The sequence below is a fragment of the Drosophila santomea genome, chromosome 3R (assembly GCF_016746245.2).
Source record: "Drosophila santomea strain STO CAGO 1482 chromosome 3R, Prin_Dsan_1.1, whole genome shotgun sequence".
NCBI lineage: Eukaryota > Metazoa > Arthropoda > Insecta > Diptera > Drosophilidae > Drosophila > Drosophila santomea.
The window spans coordinates 28,071,903-28,088,429 of NC_053019.2; the positions used below are offsets into that span (position 1 = coordinate 28,071,903).

Here is a 16,527-nt window from a genome sequence, read left to right on the forward strand (position 1 = left end):
AATAATACTTTATATAATAAATTAAACATTTTTAAGACGAGGCGCATGGCAGCTCCCGTGGATACTTTATTGCGTTACTTTGAAATGCACAGATAGTAACACTAACTATCAGATTGGAAGCTTATCTACAAGATACATGTGTGTGGCACAACTGGTAGCCCAGCCATTCACCAATTAATGTGCACAGAATGTGTAAGAGTTCAGCCAACTTTAGCTAGATCTTTTCCGCATTTCCAGCCAGTATTGGATTTTCCTCGCTCTTATTGGTCTATATTGCGCAGACACCAACAAATCAGATCCATCATTTATCATTTCGAAAACCCAGCGCTGCAATTAGACTGCCACTTGTTGCTACCGTTTGCCGCTAATCACGCGCCACTTAGGTGTCGAATTCAGATCCGATCCGATTCCGATACGATTCCGATCCGACTCCATTCCACCGACTCCCCAGACGGTAAGCCAAGTCTACGTGGGCACCGTGTACCCCTCCAAACTATAAAAGATATCGTGGTATTTGTGGGCCGTTTCAGTTGTTCGCAGTTCGCAGTGGCAGCAGCATCATAAGGGCCAGGCCAACATATCTCCCGCACATTCGAGCCGCATGAATTATGTAAAATCGAAAACAGCGCGAATTTCAATACAAAGACACACGCGTCCGCGGGAATCAATTATTTAGTTTATTCATAAGTACTATCATATAGTCAGAACAATCACATCTGCGATCTGCGATCTGCAACAATGCAGCCGAGTGCCTTTCACAAGCTCTTACTACTGCTGCCACTCGCCTATCAGCATACATCAAATGGTAATTGGGATCCCAGATCTTAATGCAGATCGTATGGAGTGATAAAAAGTGCAAAACTTGCCTTCAATGGCAGGAAGTGCTACTTGTAAAGTCACTAAAATAGTATTATAACTTAAAGCGGTTCAATGAGTGCATTTAATGGTTTATTTAGTTCTCTTAAAGTTATTGAAAAATTGTTTTAAAAGTATGAAAGGGCTTAAAAATCAAACCAATTCCAATTAATTGTGTAAGCCACTGTGATTAATCACTCTGCCATACCTTGTTTGGGTTCAAGAAATGAGAGAGTCGGCTAATTCCATCGAATGAAAACAGAAGTGAATTTATTCACGGTCTTGGCTAATAGGATTACCAGATGCTAGATGGCTGAATGAAAGTGAAAACGTCTCGGACTTAACATTTTCTTCAATTCGAAACTTGTAGATCACAAGGAGGAATCGCATTGGAATTACGAGACGAACGGACAGAACTGGGGAGGAGTTTGTTCTGCGGGGGAAAGACAGTCACCCATTTCACTAAACGTTCAAAAAGTAAGTAGCAAATGCCACAGGGGTATGCCAAATGATACCCTGTATGATCGGAATTCCTTTGTTTTCCGTCTGAAATGATTTAATCCGCCAAAAAGTGGGTTCAGCTTTAGACCAATTAACAGTGATGAAAAGAAGACAATTAAATTAAAAATGTGTATCACCAAATTTGTATTAATTATGCGTGCCAAAACTCAGCCCTATTTCATATGCGCATCTGCTTAAATGCTGTTACTGCGTAACAAAATCGCCCAAGAACGCGTATAATACTTTGTCATAGGAAAACCTTTGAAATCCGCAACTGGTGATGCGATAGTATGAAAATTAATGAAGGCAACTACGATAACTTGGTAATGATGGGCACTATTATCCAGCCAATTTGCCACAAGGCTTGCGTAATGGGCTTACAGCATTGCTCTCAGCGGAAAGTGATGCCCGAAATTGGCATATACTATACGAGTCTGTAACCAGTGAACAATCGGGAACTCTTTTAGCGCCACTTTTCCCTTTTTTCCACTTTTTGCATTACGGGGGGTAATGGGCGTGGAAAATGGGAGCGCTGAACAGGGCTAATTTATTTCAATAACTAATAACAACTAACAATATATTGTCATACCATCCGGCAGTCGCTAATCGTCCCACTGCCGCGGATCGTATTCGGAAACTATGACGTAAAGCTGAGGGGACCGATCACCCTGCTCAATAATGGACATACAGGTGGGTTGTCTTTCGAAAGATAGCCAATGCATATGGCGAATATGATTTGAACGAAAGCTACTACTAATTGCCCGGCAGCTCACGTGGAGATACCAGAAACTGCAAACGGCAACCGACCCTTCATAACCGGCGGTCTGCTCAAAGGCAGATATGTGGCCGAGGCATTCCACTTCCACTGGGGATCCCCAAGTTCCCGCGGTTCCGAGCACTCCATCAACCAGCAGCGCTTCGACGTGGAAATGCACATTGTCCACCGAAATGCAAAGTACAAAGACATCGATGAGGCGAAGAACAAGAAAGATGGCATCGCTGTTATTGGAGTCATGCTGAAAATCGTAAAGGTAAATAGAAGTAGTGATAGAGGGGGGTTCTTCTACCCAGAAACCAACTGCAATCTAAACTAACGTGATGGAACGATAGAAGTACTGAAAGAAGGCTGAAACGAAAATCTAAATTTGCCAGAGAAAAACAAACGTGTCGATACGTCACTTTGAGGTGATTGTTCTTTCAGCGCTTCTGTGTTTTTAAAAATGAGTCATTTGAATGCAAACCAATTCAGTTTAAAGTGAATATACTAAGTAGTTTGCAAGAAATAATTTGTAATTTTTCGAATTTTTCACAGAATCCCAATCGCATATTTCCCGGATTGAGCAAAGTAATGGCTGCACTGCCTCGAGTTACCAAGTACAAGGCGAAGACGACCATTCCGGGTGGACTGAGTCTGGGCCAGATGCTTGGAAACTTGAATCCCCGCGACTTCTTCACCTATCGCGGATCCCTGACCACGCCCCTTTGCGAGCAGGCCGTCACCTGGACGGTGTTCTCCCAGGTGCTGCCCGTGCCCTACTCGTCGGTGTCGAAGTTCTGGAAGCTGCGCGACTCCGAGGGGCACAGGCTCATCAACAATTTCCGGGACATCCAGCCGCGAAATGGACGCCCAGTGTTCTACAGGGTGGGAAAGGATCTGAGTGGTGCCTACCTGGGCAAGTGATGCTACTGTAGTTAGACGTTAAGTTGCGTATTTATTTATTGTAGTTTCCTAAGGCAAATAAATTATTTAAACTGTTCGAAGAACTGCAGTTGGACTTCGTTTCTAACGCTTTCCAGTCACGGGGTTTCAAATCACTTCAGATACGGTGCGAGTGCATATACTATAAAATTAACGCAATCCTCACCTGAACCAAAAGTAAATCGTCGCATTATGATCCGTTCCAGTTGTGCGAAGTTCGCAGTCGGTGCAGCATTCAAGTCATCATATTTCCCGCCCATTCACATCGGAAAAACTACGTGAAATCAGAACCGACACACGAGTTATCCGGAATAAATTTCAACTATAATACTAGTGCGATCGTAAGAATCACAACTGAAATCCACAACAATGCAGGCGAGTGCTTTTCTCAAGCTCTTACTACTGCTTCCGGTCGCGTTTTTTGAACTAGCAAATGGTAATTAGAAGCTAGACGTATGTTTTTGCATATGTGGGAAATGTGACATTAAGTAGAATAAATATGCATTTCAAATCAATTTAGCAGTAATTACAAACATTTAAACCACTCAATGAGTGGAAAGAGATTTCAAACCCCCACTTGTTTCTTTCATCTGAAACTTTCAGGTGCCGGAGATTGGAATTACCTGGCGAATGGAAAGGACTGGGGACACCTCTGCTCCACCGGAAAACTGCAATCGCCGATTTCGCTGGATATAAGCACCGTAAGCAGTAGAGCAAAGCAATTTAAACGTGATAAATATTACACTTGTGTGTACTTACTGGTAGGCAGTTAAGAAGGCAATACCTCGGGTCTGGTTCGGACACCACACGCAAGAACTGAGCCGCCCCCTAATAATTAAAAACAATGGACACACAAGTAGGCCTTGTATATTCCATTTTGTCGTTTGAAACAGATCGCAACTAATTTTAATATTGGTTTGAGGTAGTTCACTTGGACATACCCATGACGATCAAAGGACGGCAACCCTTTATAGCCGGGGGTCGTTTGAGTGGTCGCTACCATGCCGTTGGTCTGCACATTCATTGGGGATCCAAGAATTCCGCCGGATCCGAGCATTCGCTGAAAAGGTTTCGATATGACGCCGAAGTCCATATTGTTTGTTATAGCGAAAAGTACAAAGATATTGTCGAGGCAGTGCAACATAAAGGTGGGATTGCTGTTGCGGCGATTTTCTTGGCCGCTGACAAGGTAATTAACTATAGAAATGCTGGCTTAAGAAATCATGTTTCGTAATTTCTTTATTGGCAGACAGGCAGAACCCACATCCACGGGCTAAGCAAGCTTGTGGATGCATCCGCACGGACTCCGATCTACGAATCGAACGCGACTATTCCTGGTAGCTATAGCTTGAACGACATGATAGGGAACGCGAATCTCGAGCAGTTCTACTCCTACGACGGCTCACTGACCACGCCCGATTGCCGCGAGTCTGTCATCTGGAATGTGTTTAGCAAGGCTGTACTTGTGAGCTTCGAAGGCTTTGCAAGGTTGTGGAAACTGCGGGACCATTGGGGCAAGAGGCTGATCAACAATTTTCGCACTGTCCAAGCGCTGAACAACCGAACTGTGTACTATAGGACTAAAAGATAAACATATTGCTGACACCCCAAAATTATGGATTTGATTATGAAAGAGTATGCTTAAGAACTGAGACGAAGGTTTCTGCGGTGTAAGCAGATCCAGATGGTATTTGAGTTTTGCCCAAGTTGTTACAGCAGCTGTTAGTCTTCGATCCATCGAGTTGTGATAGAGGCACACCTTATCAACAACCAAAAATCCATATTTTAACTATAGTCTATAAAATGCATTAATCTCAGGTATTTGAAGTAGTGCTGACAAGAGAGGTAGTCTGGGAAATTAGATCAGTAGGGGCAATGTCTTGGTTGAACTATCTGATAATCGCCTAATGAGTTTACCTGCCGTCCAGACAGGTAATTTAGCAATTGCCTGATAGATTAAAGATTTCCACTAATGGTAGTATATTATATTAGAGGAATAATTTGTATATAAAAGTGTGCTTAATCTTATTCGGTTTTAGCATTTAAGCGATAAGACCTTAAGCATTTAAGTATGAATGCATTCTCTGAGATCGAACCTACCTCAAGCCGTGAGTCGTTAGCTCATTTCGTGGGCGTTGAGAAATGGTCCAGTGATTCACTTGATTTGAAAAACACCCATCGCAATGATTCAAGCGACTTGACGGCGCTCCGCCTTCATGCACCATTTAATTCTGATTCAGAGCAATTCAGGGATTCCGATTCTTCGATCTATCCACAATGTAGAGGGAACAGAGGGAATGCGAGAGGGGGAAGAGGATTTATCAGTTACGAGCTCGGTGTCTTGGCCACAGTCAAAGTCAATTATGAAGCTGGTTTGGCAAAGCGCAGCGCTGTAAAACCATTTGCAATTTGGATGTAAATTGCGCCCATAGGCTGGCTAAGCTGATTGCGCTTATCAGCCTCTTATGCACACCCATTTAGAAGTTATGGCCGTTTTCCCCCGGCTTTGCTGCTATAAATGCTCCTGTTTGGGGCCGGGAAGCTCACAGTCTGACTGGAGTCCCCAAGGCGAACGGATCTGAAAGTGCTTACAAGGAAAATTCCGGGCTTTACAATGTTTTCCATCGGCTATTGCTGTTTGCTAACCCTTTGCGGCTGCACTTTGGCCTACATAGGTGAGTTTGCAAGTCCTAAGTATTGGCTTTGTAATTGCTGGAATATATGCTATGTATGCAGAGATACCCGAGGCCTATCTCACTGCTATAAGGCAGGATCGGGCGGATGAGCAGGCGGCAGGCGAGTACAACTACGATGAGCAGGGCGATGACTGGACGGGAACGTGCCAGAGTGGGGAGAGCCAGTCGCCCATAGATTTGATTTACGAAGATGTAAGTTCTAAGTGGGTAATCTGTTTAAAAAGCTTGCTAACTTTCTATCCAAATAGTCCAAAATTGTGGCCATTCCGCGCCTGCGTTTCAACTACTACGATCAAGCATTGCAAACCCCCTTGGTGATTACCAACAATGGACACACAGGTGCGAAGCTTTCAATTACTCACATGTATATAAACTATATATATATATCGGAATTTGGATAGCAAACATGGTGATACCACAAACTCGAGGTGGCCAGCGGCCCTCCATCAACGGCAGTCTCCTGCCCGGCAACTTCGAGGCGCAGAGCGTGCACTTCCACTGGGGATCGCGGGAAACCAAGGGATCGGAGCACGCTATCAACTTCCAACGCTACGACGTGGAGATGCACATCGTCCATAAGAACACCATATACGACACGATGGGCGAGGCCACCATGCATCCCGATGGCCTGGCCGTTCTGGGGATCATGTTCAGGGCGGTGGATCGGCAAACCTCGCAGCACTACGGACTCAACAAGATCTTCAACCAGCTGCCGAGAATCGTGCAATATGGATCCAATGCCACGATAACCGGCAGACTGACTGTGGGCCAGTTGCTGGGCAATATTGTGACTGGGGAGTTTTTCACGTACAATGGTAAGTTGGTGGGTAACCGCATGAAGCTCCTTGGTACTCATTAAGGTTTTGCCAGGATCTCTGACCACGCCGGATTGTGCCGAATCTGTCACGTGGACCGTTTTTCCCGATGTTCTTGACTATCCGCGTCGTCAGATCGCAAAGCTCTGGAACCTCAGGGATTCAAGACAGAAACCGCTCATCGATAACTACCGCAGCATTCAGGACACCAATAACCGAGATGTCTATTACCGAACCATTCAATAAAGAGAATTCAAGTAAATAACACCTTTTATTTTGATTTATTACATTTCCTATACATCACCCTTTTGCGAATTGCGACATTTAATTAACAAATTCGCATCTTGCTAAGGGATCTTACTAAGTTTACTCAAAAACAAGTTACACGTGCTTGGGACTCGTGTTTGTTTTGGCAATAATTCATTAGTTGCTAAAAGCTTGTTGACCAAGGTCAGGAAAATATCACATAACTTTCCATTTCCTCCAATAAAAAACAAAACTTGGTGTGAGTAATGAAGAGTTTCTTAGCATTCAGCTAACAGCAGAGTCGTCGGCCTGAAAATATGCTTTACTTTCATGTTCTTGGTTGTTATTTGGCTTTTGTTTTTTTATTTAGTTTTATTAAAGCGACGAATCCGTACATGCAGTACTAGTACCATAACATTGCAATTAAACAAATAAATAATATAAACAAACTTTTCACATATCGCGGGTATAACTTGGCTAAAAATGGTCAGAAACTTAAAAGAATTACATTTTTGTACTCCTAATTACCAATACTAACCAACCAAATCACTTTTTGAACGACTCTGTTAAAATAATTTTTGGCCAAATTTTCGCATTTTTGGTAAGGGGTAACATTATCAAAAACTACAAAAAATAAAAAAAAATTAAATTTTTTTTTGAAAACACAGTTTAATTGGAAATTTAATTACGAACTCAACGGGGTATGACATTCCATTTTCGGACCAATATTTCGAATGTTCTGATCAAAATACTGATACTTATAGTCGCAAAAAACAGGAAAACGATTTTCAGCCAATATTTAAAAATTATCATCAAAAATCATCTTATTATATTTAATTATTCAATCAGTAAGACACACACTATTTTTATAATTGTACGTAAATATTCAGAGAGGAAATCTAACGCAAATATTGAGAATCAATTTAGCAGGGGTCCTTTTTGTGAAGGAAGTCCCTGCCCGAAACGAAACATCCGGTGCGGAAGTGGATGGAGTGGGAAGAATTCGCTTGGCTTGAGCTTTTGTCTGGATATGACAGATTTACTGCACCATATATACACGTATTTTCCCTCGAAGAGATATGGCAACTATTGGCACCGGAATCGGCGAGAATTGGCGGCGAGCAGGGGACGCAGAGAAAGGTGAGGCCGAGATAAAGGACAAGTCAGCATCGATGTTACTCATACGCAGTGTGCACCAGACACGCACACATCCCAACTCCCACATCCACATACGCACCATAGACAATTTGCATTTGCCATTTTCACTGCACCCTCTTTCTCGCTTTTGACTGTCGTTTTTCGCGACTCGCTGCGCATTGCATTTTTCACATTTTTCATTTCCGTTTCCGTTTGCTGGCTCAAAAAGAGAGAAGAATAAGCCCCCCCCCACCACCTCAGCTCCACAACCACGTTTTCCAGATTTTCCGCGCTTTGTGCGTTTATCTTGGCCGTCTGCCTCCTCCCATTTCCCCTTCCCCTCCCCCGCGTCGCCTGCTTATTTGCAGATTAATTTGGTCCCACACTCACCTGGGGAGCAATTTGTCGCACAATCCTTTGTCGCCCCACCGAAAGCCCCCTTCTTTTCCCGGCGAAAATGTGCCATTTCCGTTCGTGTCAATATGTTCCAACAATCGCATTTCCATGCAGGCTTTATTCGCGGATGGACAGCTACTCTTCGCCTTTCAGCTAATATTCAAGCCGCAGGTTTTTCCATCAAGTACATCACCTTTAAAGTATCCATTTAGATCAGTTTTGTAAGTGGAACTAGAGGTCAGTCTTACCACAGACTATTCTCTAATTAAATATTTCCTGCAATTTGCCTCTACTTAATCTTGGGAATTTCGGGGGAATCTGTATTTCTATGGCCACCACCGGAAATTGCCCTTCGTTTGCCTACGCAGCTCATAATCCAAAGGAGGAGGAAACACGGCTTTTTTTTTTGGGGCAAGAAACAAGGACGAACTTGCTACGGCTGTTGCTGATGATGATGATGTTTCCGCTGGCTGACATTTAACGCGCATTTAACTAATTTCGTTTTAAATTGTTGACAATTAAGGGGAATTGCCAAGACGAATCGAGAGCAGGATGGAGGAGGTCCTTCCTCGTTTTTTCCCCCAGCGAACACCATGTGCCATGTCGCAGTTAATTTGTTGGCAATAAGTTGGAGCACCAGGCCTAATTACAACAACACGCACGACATGACGACATGACTGCGAAATTTTCATTAAAATCGCCCCGTACTCGCAAGCACAATGCCAGTTGCAATGGAGTCCTTGGATCAGAAGCCCTTCCGCTTGGCGCTGGGTCGAGCTGCCTGGTGGATACCCAATCCCGGCAGGGTAGCACGATACCCACCCATCGCCACACTGGCATCCAACCACTTACCTGGAACTTCCGCGGAGGATACGCGAAAATTGTCATTTGCCGCTGCTTTAAAGGATTTGCTGCAGAACCTATCGTTCCATTGTTACAGCAAATTAGTGGAGTCGGGTCGGCGGATTCAGGAGCGGTAGGTGGTCAGCCACATCCACATCCGCATCCGGCTGGTCGATGGCCTTTTTCAATTAGCATTAGCCATTACCCGAATCCGCCAGCCACACTGGCAAAAGAGTATTGCTTTTAGTTTGATTTCACGCACATTTCTCATAGTACAACATTATAATATAATTATATATATATCCCTAATATTTCTAATACTTTGGCTTTATAGAAACCAAATTTAACTTAATTTTCTGTGCCTTAGTTTCTTTTGGTTCGTTTTCCACATAACCGCGCTGAGCGTCCTAATTGCATTCCTCTGGGGCAGCTACACCAACGAGCAGGAGGCCCTGGTGACCACCATGTACCATCCGATGTACCCCATTTGGAAGGTGGAGTTCCCGGCCATATCCGTGTGCAGTCTGAACCGCATCTCCCAACGTGCCGCCTGGCAATATGCTCACAATCTGTGGGTGCAGATCAGAACCTATAACCACAAATGATTAAAATGATTTCGTATGACTTGCAGAAGTGGCAAAGATCCGAAGCTGCGCAATGCCAGCTATTTCTACGACCAGCTGAAGGCCTTCATGTACATGTACTACGATCCCTCGGATCTGATGGACATAGACAATGCTCTGCGCTTCCAGAGCTTCCTGGACAGATTCGATACCGGCGAAAAGGACCTCTTCTTCAATACCAGGAAGCGCATGAGAGCTCTCACCCCGAACTGCAGTGATATGTTTGTGAGCTGCAGGATTGCAGGACGCTTGTTCAACTGCATGGATAAGTTCGAGACGACTCTGACCAGTCATGGCTTCTGCTGCACCTTCAACTACGATGGCAAGTGGGTAACCCATCCGGTTCGAGGGACCATTGTGTAGTTACTGACCATCCTTGCAGATATGTAAACAAAAGGGACTTCAGGCAGCGCTACTTTGGACCCGACATGGGTTTGGTTCTGACTCTGAAAACGGACCCCTGTGACAACTTCTACAAGATCAATGGCCACAATGGATTTGTGGTGGGTGATTCCTAAGTTATGACTCCCTCTTACCTACTTACTAAGCATTCTTAGATCTCCATTTACGAGCCGCACAGCTATCCGGATCCCTTCTCCGGCGGAGTGGCAGAGCGCGTGGCCGAGACGGGCTTTAACACCTTGCTGCCGGTGAGGGCTAAGATCTTTGAGACGCTGCCCGAAGCGCGTAGTATGAGTCCATCGGTGGTGAGCTCGCAGTATAATTAATTTATTTACTTCCATCGTACTTAATGCTCATGTTCCTTGAATGCAGCGCAAGTGCCTGTTCGAGAACGAGATGCCGTGGATCTTCGCCCGGCACTACACCTTCAGCAAGTGCATCTCCGCCTGCCGTGCCCAAAGTGTGGTCAGCCTGTGCGAGTGCGTTCCCTTCAGCCTGCCCCACAGATACATCGATGGCAGCGAGAAGCGGATCTACTGCACTCTGCAGCACCTGGCCTGTCTCAAGCGCTACGAGTGTGGGTTTTAATCGCGAGTTAATCGCGAATCGCGAATTCATTGAATAAATATACATATATCTCTCCCTCCAGTCAAGTGGTTGAACGTCATCACCAGTCGCGAGAACGTGACGGGTCTGGAGCACGAGCTGCAGGACGCCCTCTACTGCCCACTCTGCCTGGCCTCCTGCACGGAGACGCGCTACAGTGTCCGGGGAGCCATGACACTGGGCCTACCCACTCCCACTCCCAGCCAGATCAAGGGTCCTGCGTAAGTCCACTGGCCAAAGCGGCTTCCCTTCGCTGCGGTGCAAATTGCGACTCCGTTGTGCCTCCGACTCATTTGCCATGCTCGGCTTTCTTTTCAATTTCCATATGGAGCCAGTCGTCGATGGTCCATACTCCTGTTCATCCTCATCCTCCATTCGTGAGCTGCAGTGCTGCCCGTTTGGCATGTCACTTTAAAGTGGAACTTGAAAATTACTTCATTTGTCTTTAGAAATCTAGTATGCCAAGATAGAACAGATGGTAATCTTGATTTCAAATTGAAATTTTAGTAATAGCAATTTATTTGTAGCTCAAGAATTCGCGTAGATATCCATTTCCTGAAAATACCATTTATTTCGAGAGTTCTACAGATAATTTATCGCCGCAACCACATGAGTCCTTAATATTCCGCCAGCACTGACGGGCTACCCTGACTCCTTGCCGTCGTAAAAGATTTTCATATTGCAGGCGAAGCAATCCCGGACCGCGTGCCAATAACAGTTACGGCCCAGCATTGAGTTCCGGATCCGGAAAGGGCCCAGTCCACGGCTCATCCCCCCCCGCCGAGCTGGCCGTGGTGCGTATTTACTTTGCCGAAACGCACATTCAATACTTTCGCCAGATTATTAAGTCCGCCTGGTACGAGACCTTCAGTGAGTATGGGTGGTAGTCCGGAGTTCGGAGTGAGGTCGTTTTGCATATCTCAGCCAACATTTATGTGTGTTCCCGTGCCAGGTACAATTGGCAACATCTGCGGCATTATAGCCGGTTTCTCGCTGATTGGCATCTGCGAGCTCCTGTTTTTTCTAGCCAAACAATTATGGCAGGCATGCCGCGCAGAGCTGCGGGCCGAGCTCGCCCACATCCACATCCAAATCCGGACGCAGGTAGCGGAACCGGAAACGGAAGCGGGCGCGGAGGCGGAGGCGGAGCGGCCGATGAAGTTGTTTATACTGCCGTAATTGAGCGAGATGCATCGTTAACTTTAAAGCCCACTGATTTTTATGCACATCCTTCGGACCCTACATACTATGTGCTATATGTGTACCTTTCAAGCAACTTGAGTGCACTTACTTTGCATTGCCATTGTCGCATAAAAATAAACAGAACTCACGTACGATTGCCAATTGGCGAGCTTTGCTGGTTGCCAAAAAGGCCCAGACGGTGACATTAGCGCCGGCCAGTTGCCACATTTCCCGGCTGGCCAGTTGCCCGAATGGGGCAGGGGTCACTCGACCAGTTATGGGCCACAGATTCCGGAGCTCAGGCGAAGAAAAAAGATGTCCTGTGAAAGGGTGTCTATAAGTATGCCACATTCTTGCCTAAAGTCGAAAGATAATTGGATTTCTGTCCAATGGCCAAGTAACTGCATTTAAGTGAATCAACTAAAGTAGTGAATAAATGTACAATAGAATTTCTCTCTGTGCAGCACTCCCCATCAACATTATCTTTTATTTCGTCGTATGCAGAGTTGGCAGAAAAAAGGGAACACCCAGAAACAAACAAACTTCGGTCGCAGCTGCCCGAAATCAATGGTGCAAAATTGAGTATAAAGTCTGAGAAGGCGACTCCATCGTTTGCGACAATTACAATTACAATTTCAATTATTCTTCTCGAATTACTTTTATCTGCCGGAGTAATTTATTGCCAGCTCGTGGAGAAATAAGCAAATTTCTGTTTACTTATGCGGCGCAAGGCGAGTTTCCATGGCAACCCTCTGTTTTTGTGGACAGACAAGTGATTTGGCTCCATTAAAGCCTCACCTCAATGGAATCTTTGGTGGGTAGGTGATAGCTTCTGTCGATTCTTTGGCACAAAGCGCCCCAAAAAAGCAGACAGATATATCCCGAATGTATGCAAATTTGCCAGAGAAATTGAAATGATTTTCCATAGAATCTGTTCACCAGTTGTTGACTTTGCCAAGCATAAAACTGCCTAAAAATGGCAAAATACATTGAAAAGAAATTGCAAAAAATTTAAATGAAACGCACTCCGTGGAGGGAAAACAAGCGAACGATATCCGGAAAGCATTGTTCAACAAACGAGGAGTGGGGCATAAAAAAAGCAGCAAAGAAATCAAAATCAGCAGGACTGCCGCTTTTCATCTCTGGCTTCGTTGCGAGCCGTAGTATTATCGCACAATACAATATGTATATTGGATTATTTCGTTTGTGCGTTGTGTGAGTTTGGATGTGCCAGGGATGCCAGTATCCAGAATCCAGAATCCTGAATCCAGAAACCAGAAACCAGAAACGAGAATCCAGAGACCAGACTCCTGGAACTCCAGGTGGGTGGCACTAATCCTGCCCCGTATAGAATTTCACCAATAACAGAAATATGCGAACGAAATCAAAATACTTCTATGATTTTTTCCATATCCCCCCTCCACACTGCTCCCTGCTGCCTCTTTTTTCATACTTTCACTCCCCTCAGGAGCTAAAGTTTTTAATTGAATTCTCCATGGAGAGCGGAGTTTGGTGCTCCACTGCTTTTTGTAAGTTTTACGCCAAGTAACTGCATCAAAAGTGCAAAAAGTTGAAATTGAATGAGCCCAGGTGAGTTGAGTTGCTGGGATTAAGAGGGCGGCGTCCTAATAAGGAAATTACGTGTATATGTAGAGCAGTAACTTTATTATCAGCGTAAAGGATGCGTTGCGAACATTTTTAATGGGATTTCAGTTGGGCGGAGTCAAGCGACTCGACGACTGACACAATTTGCACAGAGAGCTTTTTAGTTTTGCGCAAATAAAATCGAGAGTGTCCCCAGAAACGGTTGTAATTATATAAAAATATAAAATGTGTTGATGTCGGAATACAGAAATTCGAAGGATGTACAGGCTACAGACCTAAAACCCGCTTTAGAAACTTATTTGGTAACATTTTCAGTTAGGTTAGATTCGGCAGCAGGCTGAATGGCTTGGAGTTCCCAGCTTGGAGTTGCCCCAGTGCATAATCCATGAGTCTTTCATCCAGCCAGCCCACCCACCCACTTCACTCCACTTCCAGCTTACCATTTTCGACACATAAATAAAGCTAAACATCCTTTGTGGCCTTATGGGGTTAAGCTAAGAGGATAACCCTCCGACGAAAGCCAATGAGAGCCCATGTCCTGTGAGTCCCAAATCCTGCAACCCATTTAAGCACTTTGCTCCTCCAGTTCAACTTGGTGTCCTCGCTTCCGTCCTTATTTTTTGTTTCTTTTTTTTGGCCCGGTTTTAAGCACTGCCAGAGATGTCAAGCTTCCCGGCCGTTTAAGCTTTCAATTTCGCTGCTTTCGTGCAGAGTGTGTGAAACAGTCGAGGTCGAAAGTGTGGCACTGAAGCTAACAGTATTACTTTCCACCATTTTCCATCTTGAAAATGAGCTGAGGTTCATATTATCCTGTGGAGCATGCAGTTGCATTTAAAACCTTTTTTAAAGCGCCTTGAAGTATGCAATAAATTATCACTGTCTCCTTAAATGAGTTTCTTGGTTGTTGCACTGCTTTCGACAGCTCTTAAATATGTATATTTAGTTACAATTAAATATTTCATATTTTTCCCTTGTTGTAATGAACTTTGTTGCTATTATTGCGACCGCTGCTGTGTTGTTGGCTAGGTGCGTCGCCGGATGGCGCTAAATTATTTAAAACGCGAGTGTCACGAGGGTCGGTGGAACAAAGGGAAGGGGAGAAAGGTAAGGGAAAGGGGCTCATAAGCATTTGGCATTGTTCAAGTGCGTGTGCCAGCGAGCTTTTGGCTGTGTGTGTTTTGGCCAGTATTTGCTTTCCGTCTACTCGTTGTCTGCTGCGACGACGACGCTCTCATGAACAAACATGCCAACAAATTACTGTGCTCGACGCACCCAAACAAAGGCAAAGCCCGCTCGCAAATTTAGCACCTGCGAACATGGGGTGGTTTTTTTTTCGAGTGCCGCTGGCAGCGAACAATGAAATGTAGGCTAAGATTTCTAATGGCAATTTTGTGGTGATTTTATTTTCTCCAAGTTGTCCGGGCGCCATTCATATTTGCGGAGGAGTGGACCGCTCGGGTCTGGGGGTAATCTCTTTCAGCGCCCAAGCTGCACATGCTCCATTGCATTCCTAAGCACGTCTAATGCTCGCTTGAATGGCTGGCTCAGTAGCTACTCAGCTACTCCGCTACTCCGCTACTCCGCCACTCAGCTCAGCTGGCGTCAATGGGAAAACTCACTCGAGCATTTTCCGCCAGCTGAGCTACTGTGGTGAATGGAAAAAAAGAACTTGCTAGAATATCAGACGGCTACACTTGACGTTGATCTGCTGTGAATGCCATCATGTCTAGCTAAGTGCAGGTATTTGATTAAATCCTCACGTAATTCCAATTTCCATGGCAACGCCAGCTCAATTCAAACCACTGTGCATCGCCAGAAAGGAGCTGAGTTTTCAAATTCGGAGCTGTCAAAAATATTTGAAATGTTCTTAATGCACAAGCAGTGGGCATCAATCAACACCTTCGACAACTTGATTGACAGCGGCGGAACGAGAGCATGAGAAATAAATCTGTCATTTGCATTTCGAGTTTCGTTTGAAATCAATATGAATATAGTACTTGAAAATCGCTTGCTGTTGCTGTTGTTATGGTTGTTGTTTGTGTTATTGCTGGCAAAGTCAATTTGTCAAAAACAGGCCACGCCCCCGCCCACGCTAGAGCCGCCCACAGCAGATGCTTGTCAAAGCATTTCACTCGGTTTTGTTTTTTGAATGCATTTTCTGTTTTCCCTGCGGTCGCCGAATGAAGAAACGCGCTGAAACAAAGGGGGGAAATCCCTCAATGTTTTCTTTCCAGCTTAAAAACAGATTTCCCCGCTTTCCCCCCTCATCCAAATGATATATGTAAATACAAATATGAGAGTGTGTATGATTTAAATGTATATATATTAAAACCGCATATTTAATTAATATAAAATAAATGATCGGGAAATAAATTACGTTTTTCGGCCTGTGGCCACAAGGGTACACACAAATGTACATATCGATTCGAATCGAATCGAATCGAATGCAGTAGACCTGAAATGCTGGACTGCAAAAATATTTGCTCACAATTCCGAGGGCTTTAATGCTAACGCATTTCCCCACTCCACTTGTTGGCCAGGCTATTTGTTTAAATCATACGCGTATTGAGGCATATTTGTTGTGTCGGTTAAACGCTTCTGCGATTCTTTTATCTCTGTGCGATTCCGAGTCTCGCCGGTTAATTATTTTAAGCTCCTTCATTACAACGAGCTGAATGCGAAAGTCCGCAGGACCTTGTGCATATCCTCATACACTCATATCCTGCTGATATACTCACACACATTATCCAGACTCGTCTCCTGTGTTTTATCTGCTGGCCCGCGGTTTCAATTATGTCCGCTGTGTAAAATCGCTGGTGCCGAAAATATTTCTGCTTAATTAATGAAAAAATGCAATTAAAGGAATTCCATTTAAGCTCTTGCAAATATAAAAATAATAGTTTTTTTAATAGGGCTAATAG

General features: G+C 44.6%; 4 protein-coding genes and 1 long non-coding RNA gene across 7 annotated transcripts; 4 read left to right on the forward strand and 1 right to left on the reverse strand.

The window, feature by feature from the left end:
- Positions 1–119: 119 nt before the first annotated feature.
- On the forward strand, positions 120–3,037 carry LOC120451070 (carbonic anhydrase 2-like). Of its 2 annotated transcripts, XM_039634429.1 has the most exons (5): positions 581–805; positions 1,226–1,332; positions 1,956–2,046; positions 2,125–2,387; positions 2,669–3,037. In XM_039634429.1, exons 1-5 carry the CDS (start codon positions 739–741, stop codon positions 3,035–3,037), a joined length of 897 nt encoding a protein of 298 aa, XP_039490363.1. In that variant the 5' UTR covers positions 581–738. The 2 variants fall into 2 exon arrangements, with proteins under 2 accessions (XP_039490364.1, XP_039490363.1); XM_039634430.1 differs by lacking the exons at positions 581–805; positions 2,125–2,387; positions 2,669–3,037 and adding an exon at positions 120–454 and having other exon boundaries at positions 1,956–2,069.
- Positions 1,881–2,555, reverse strand: LOC120451074. Its single transcript, XR_005616347.1, has 2 exons — positions 2,424–2,555; positions 1,881–2,372 (listed from the first exon to the last, which is right to left on the reverse strand). It is a non-coding gene; the product is annotated as an uncharacterized LOC120451074 (long non-coding RNA).
- Positions 3,038–3,250: 213 nt separating the features above from the next.
- LOC120451072 (carbonic anhydrase 2-like) lies at positions 3,251–4,671 on the forward strand. 2 transcript variants are annotated; one of them, XM_039634432.2, is made up of 5 exons: positions 3,251–3,491; positions 3,659–3,756; positions 3,821–3,911; positions 3,982–4,244; positions 4,309–4,478. In XM_039634432.2, the coding sequence occupies exons 1-5, from the start codon at positions 3,425–3,427 to the stop codon at positions 4,330–4,332; spliced, it is 543 nt and encodes a 180-aa protein (XP_039490366.1). In that variant the 5' UTR covers positions 3,251–3,424; the 3' UTR covers positions 4,333–4,478. The 2 variants fall into 2 exon arrangements, with proteins under 2 accessions (XP_039490366.1, XP_039490365.1); XM_039634431.1 differs by having other exon boundaries at positions 3,254–3,491; positions 4,305–4,671.
- A 922-nt stretch (positions 4,672–5,593) lies between these two features.
- On the forward strand, positions 5,594–6,831 carry LOC120452227 (carbonic anhydrase 2). Its single transcript, XM_039636353.1, has 5 exons — positions 5,594–5,730; positions 5,792–5,943; positions 6,000–6,090; positions 6,153–6,566; positions 6,622–6,831. Exons 1-5 carry the CDS (start codon positions 5,670–5,672, stop codon positions 6,810–6,812), a joined length of 909 nt encoding a protein of 302 aa, XP_039492287.1. The 5' UTR covers positions 5,594–5,669; the 3' UTR covers positions 6,813–6,831.
- A 2,233-nt stretch (positions 6,832–9,064) lies between these two features.
- LOC120453923 (sodium channel protein Nach) lies at positions 9,065–11,998 on the forward strand. Its single transcript, XM_039638858.1, has 9 exons — positions 9,065–9,321; positions 9,556–9,759; positions 9,820–10,137; positions 10,194–10,311; positions 10,384–10,518; positions 10,586–10,790; positions 10,863–11,040; positions 11,505–11,689; positions 11,772–11,998. Exons 1-9 carry the CDS (start codon positions 9,065–9,067, stop codon positions 11,996–11,998), a joined length of 1,827 nt encoding a protein of 608 aa, XP_039494792.1.
- Positions 11,999–16,527: the final 4,529 nt, after the last annotated feature.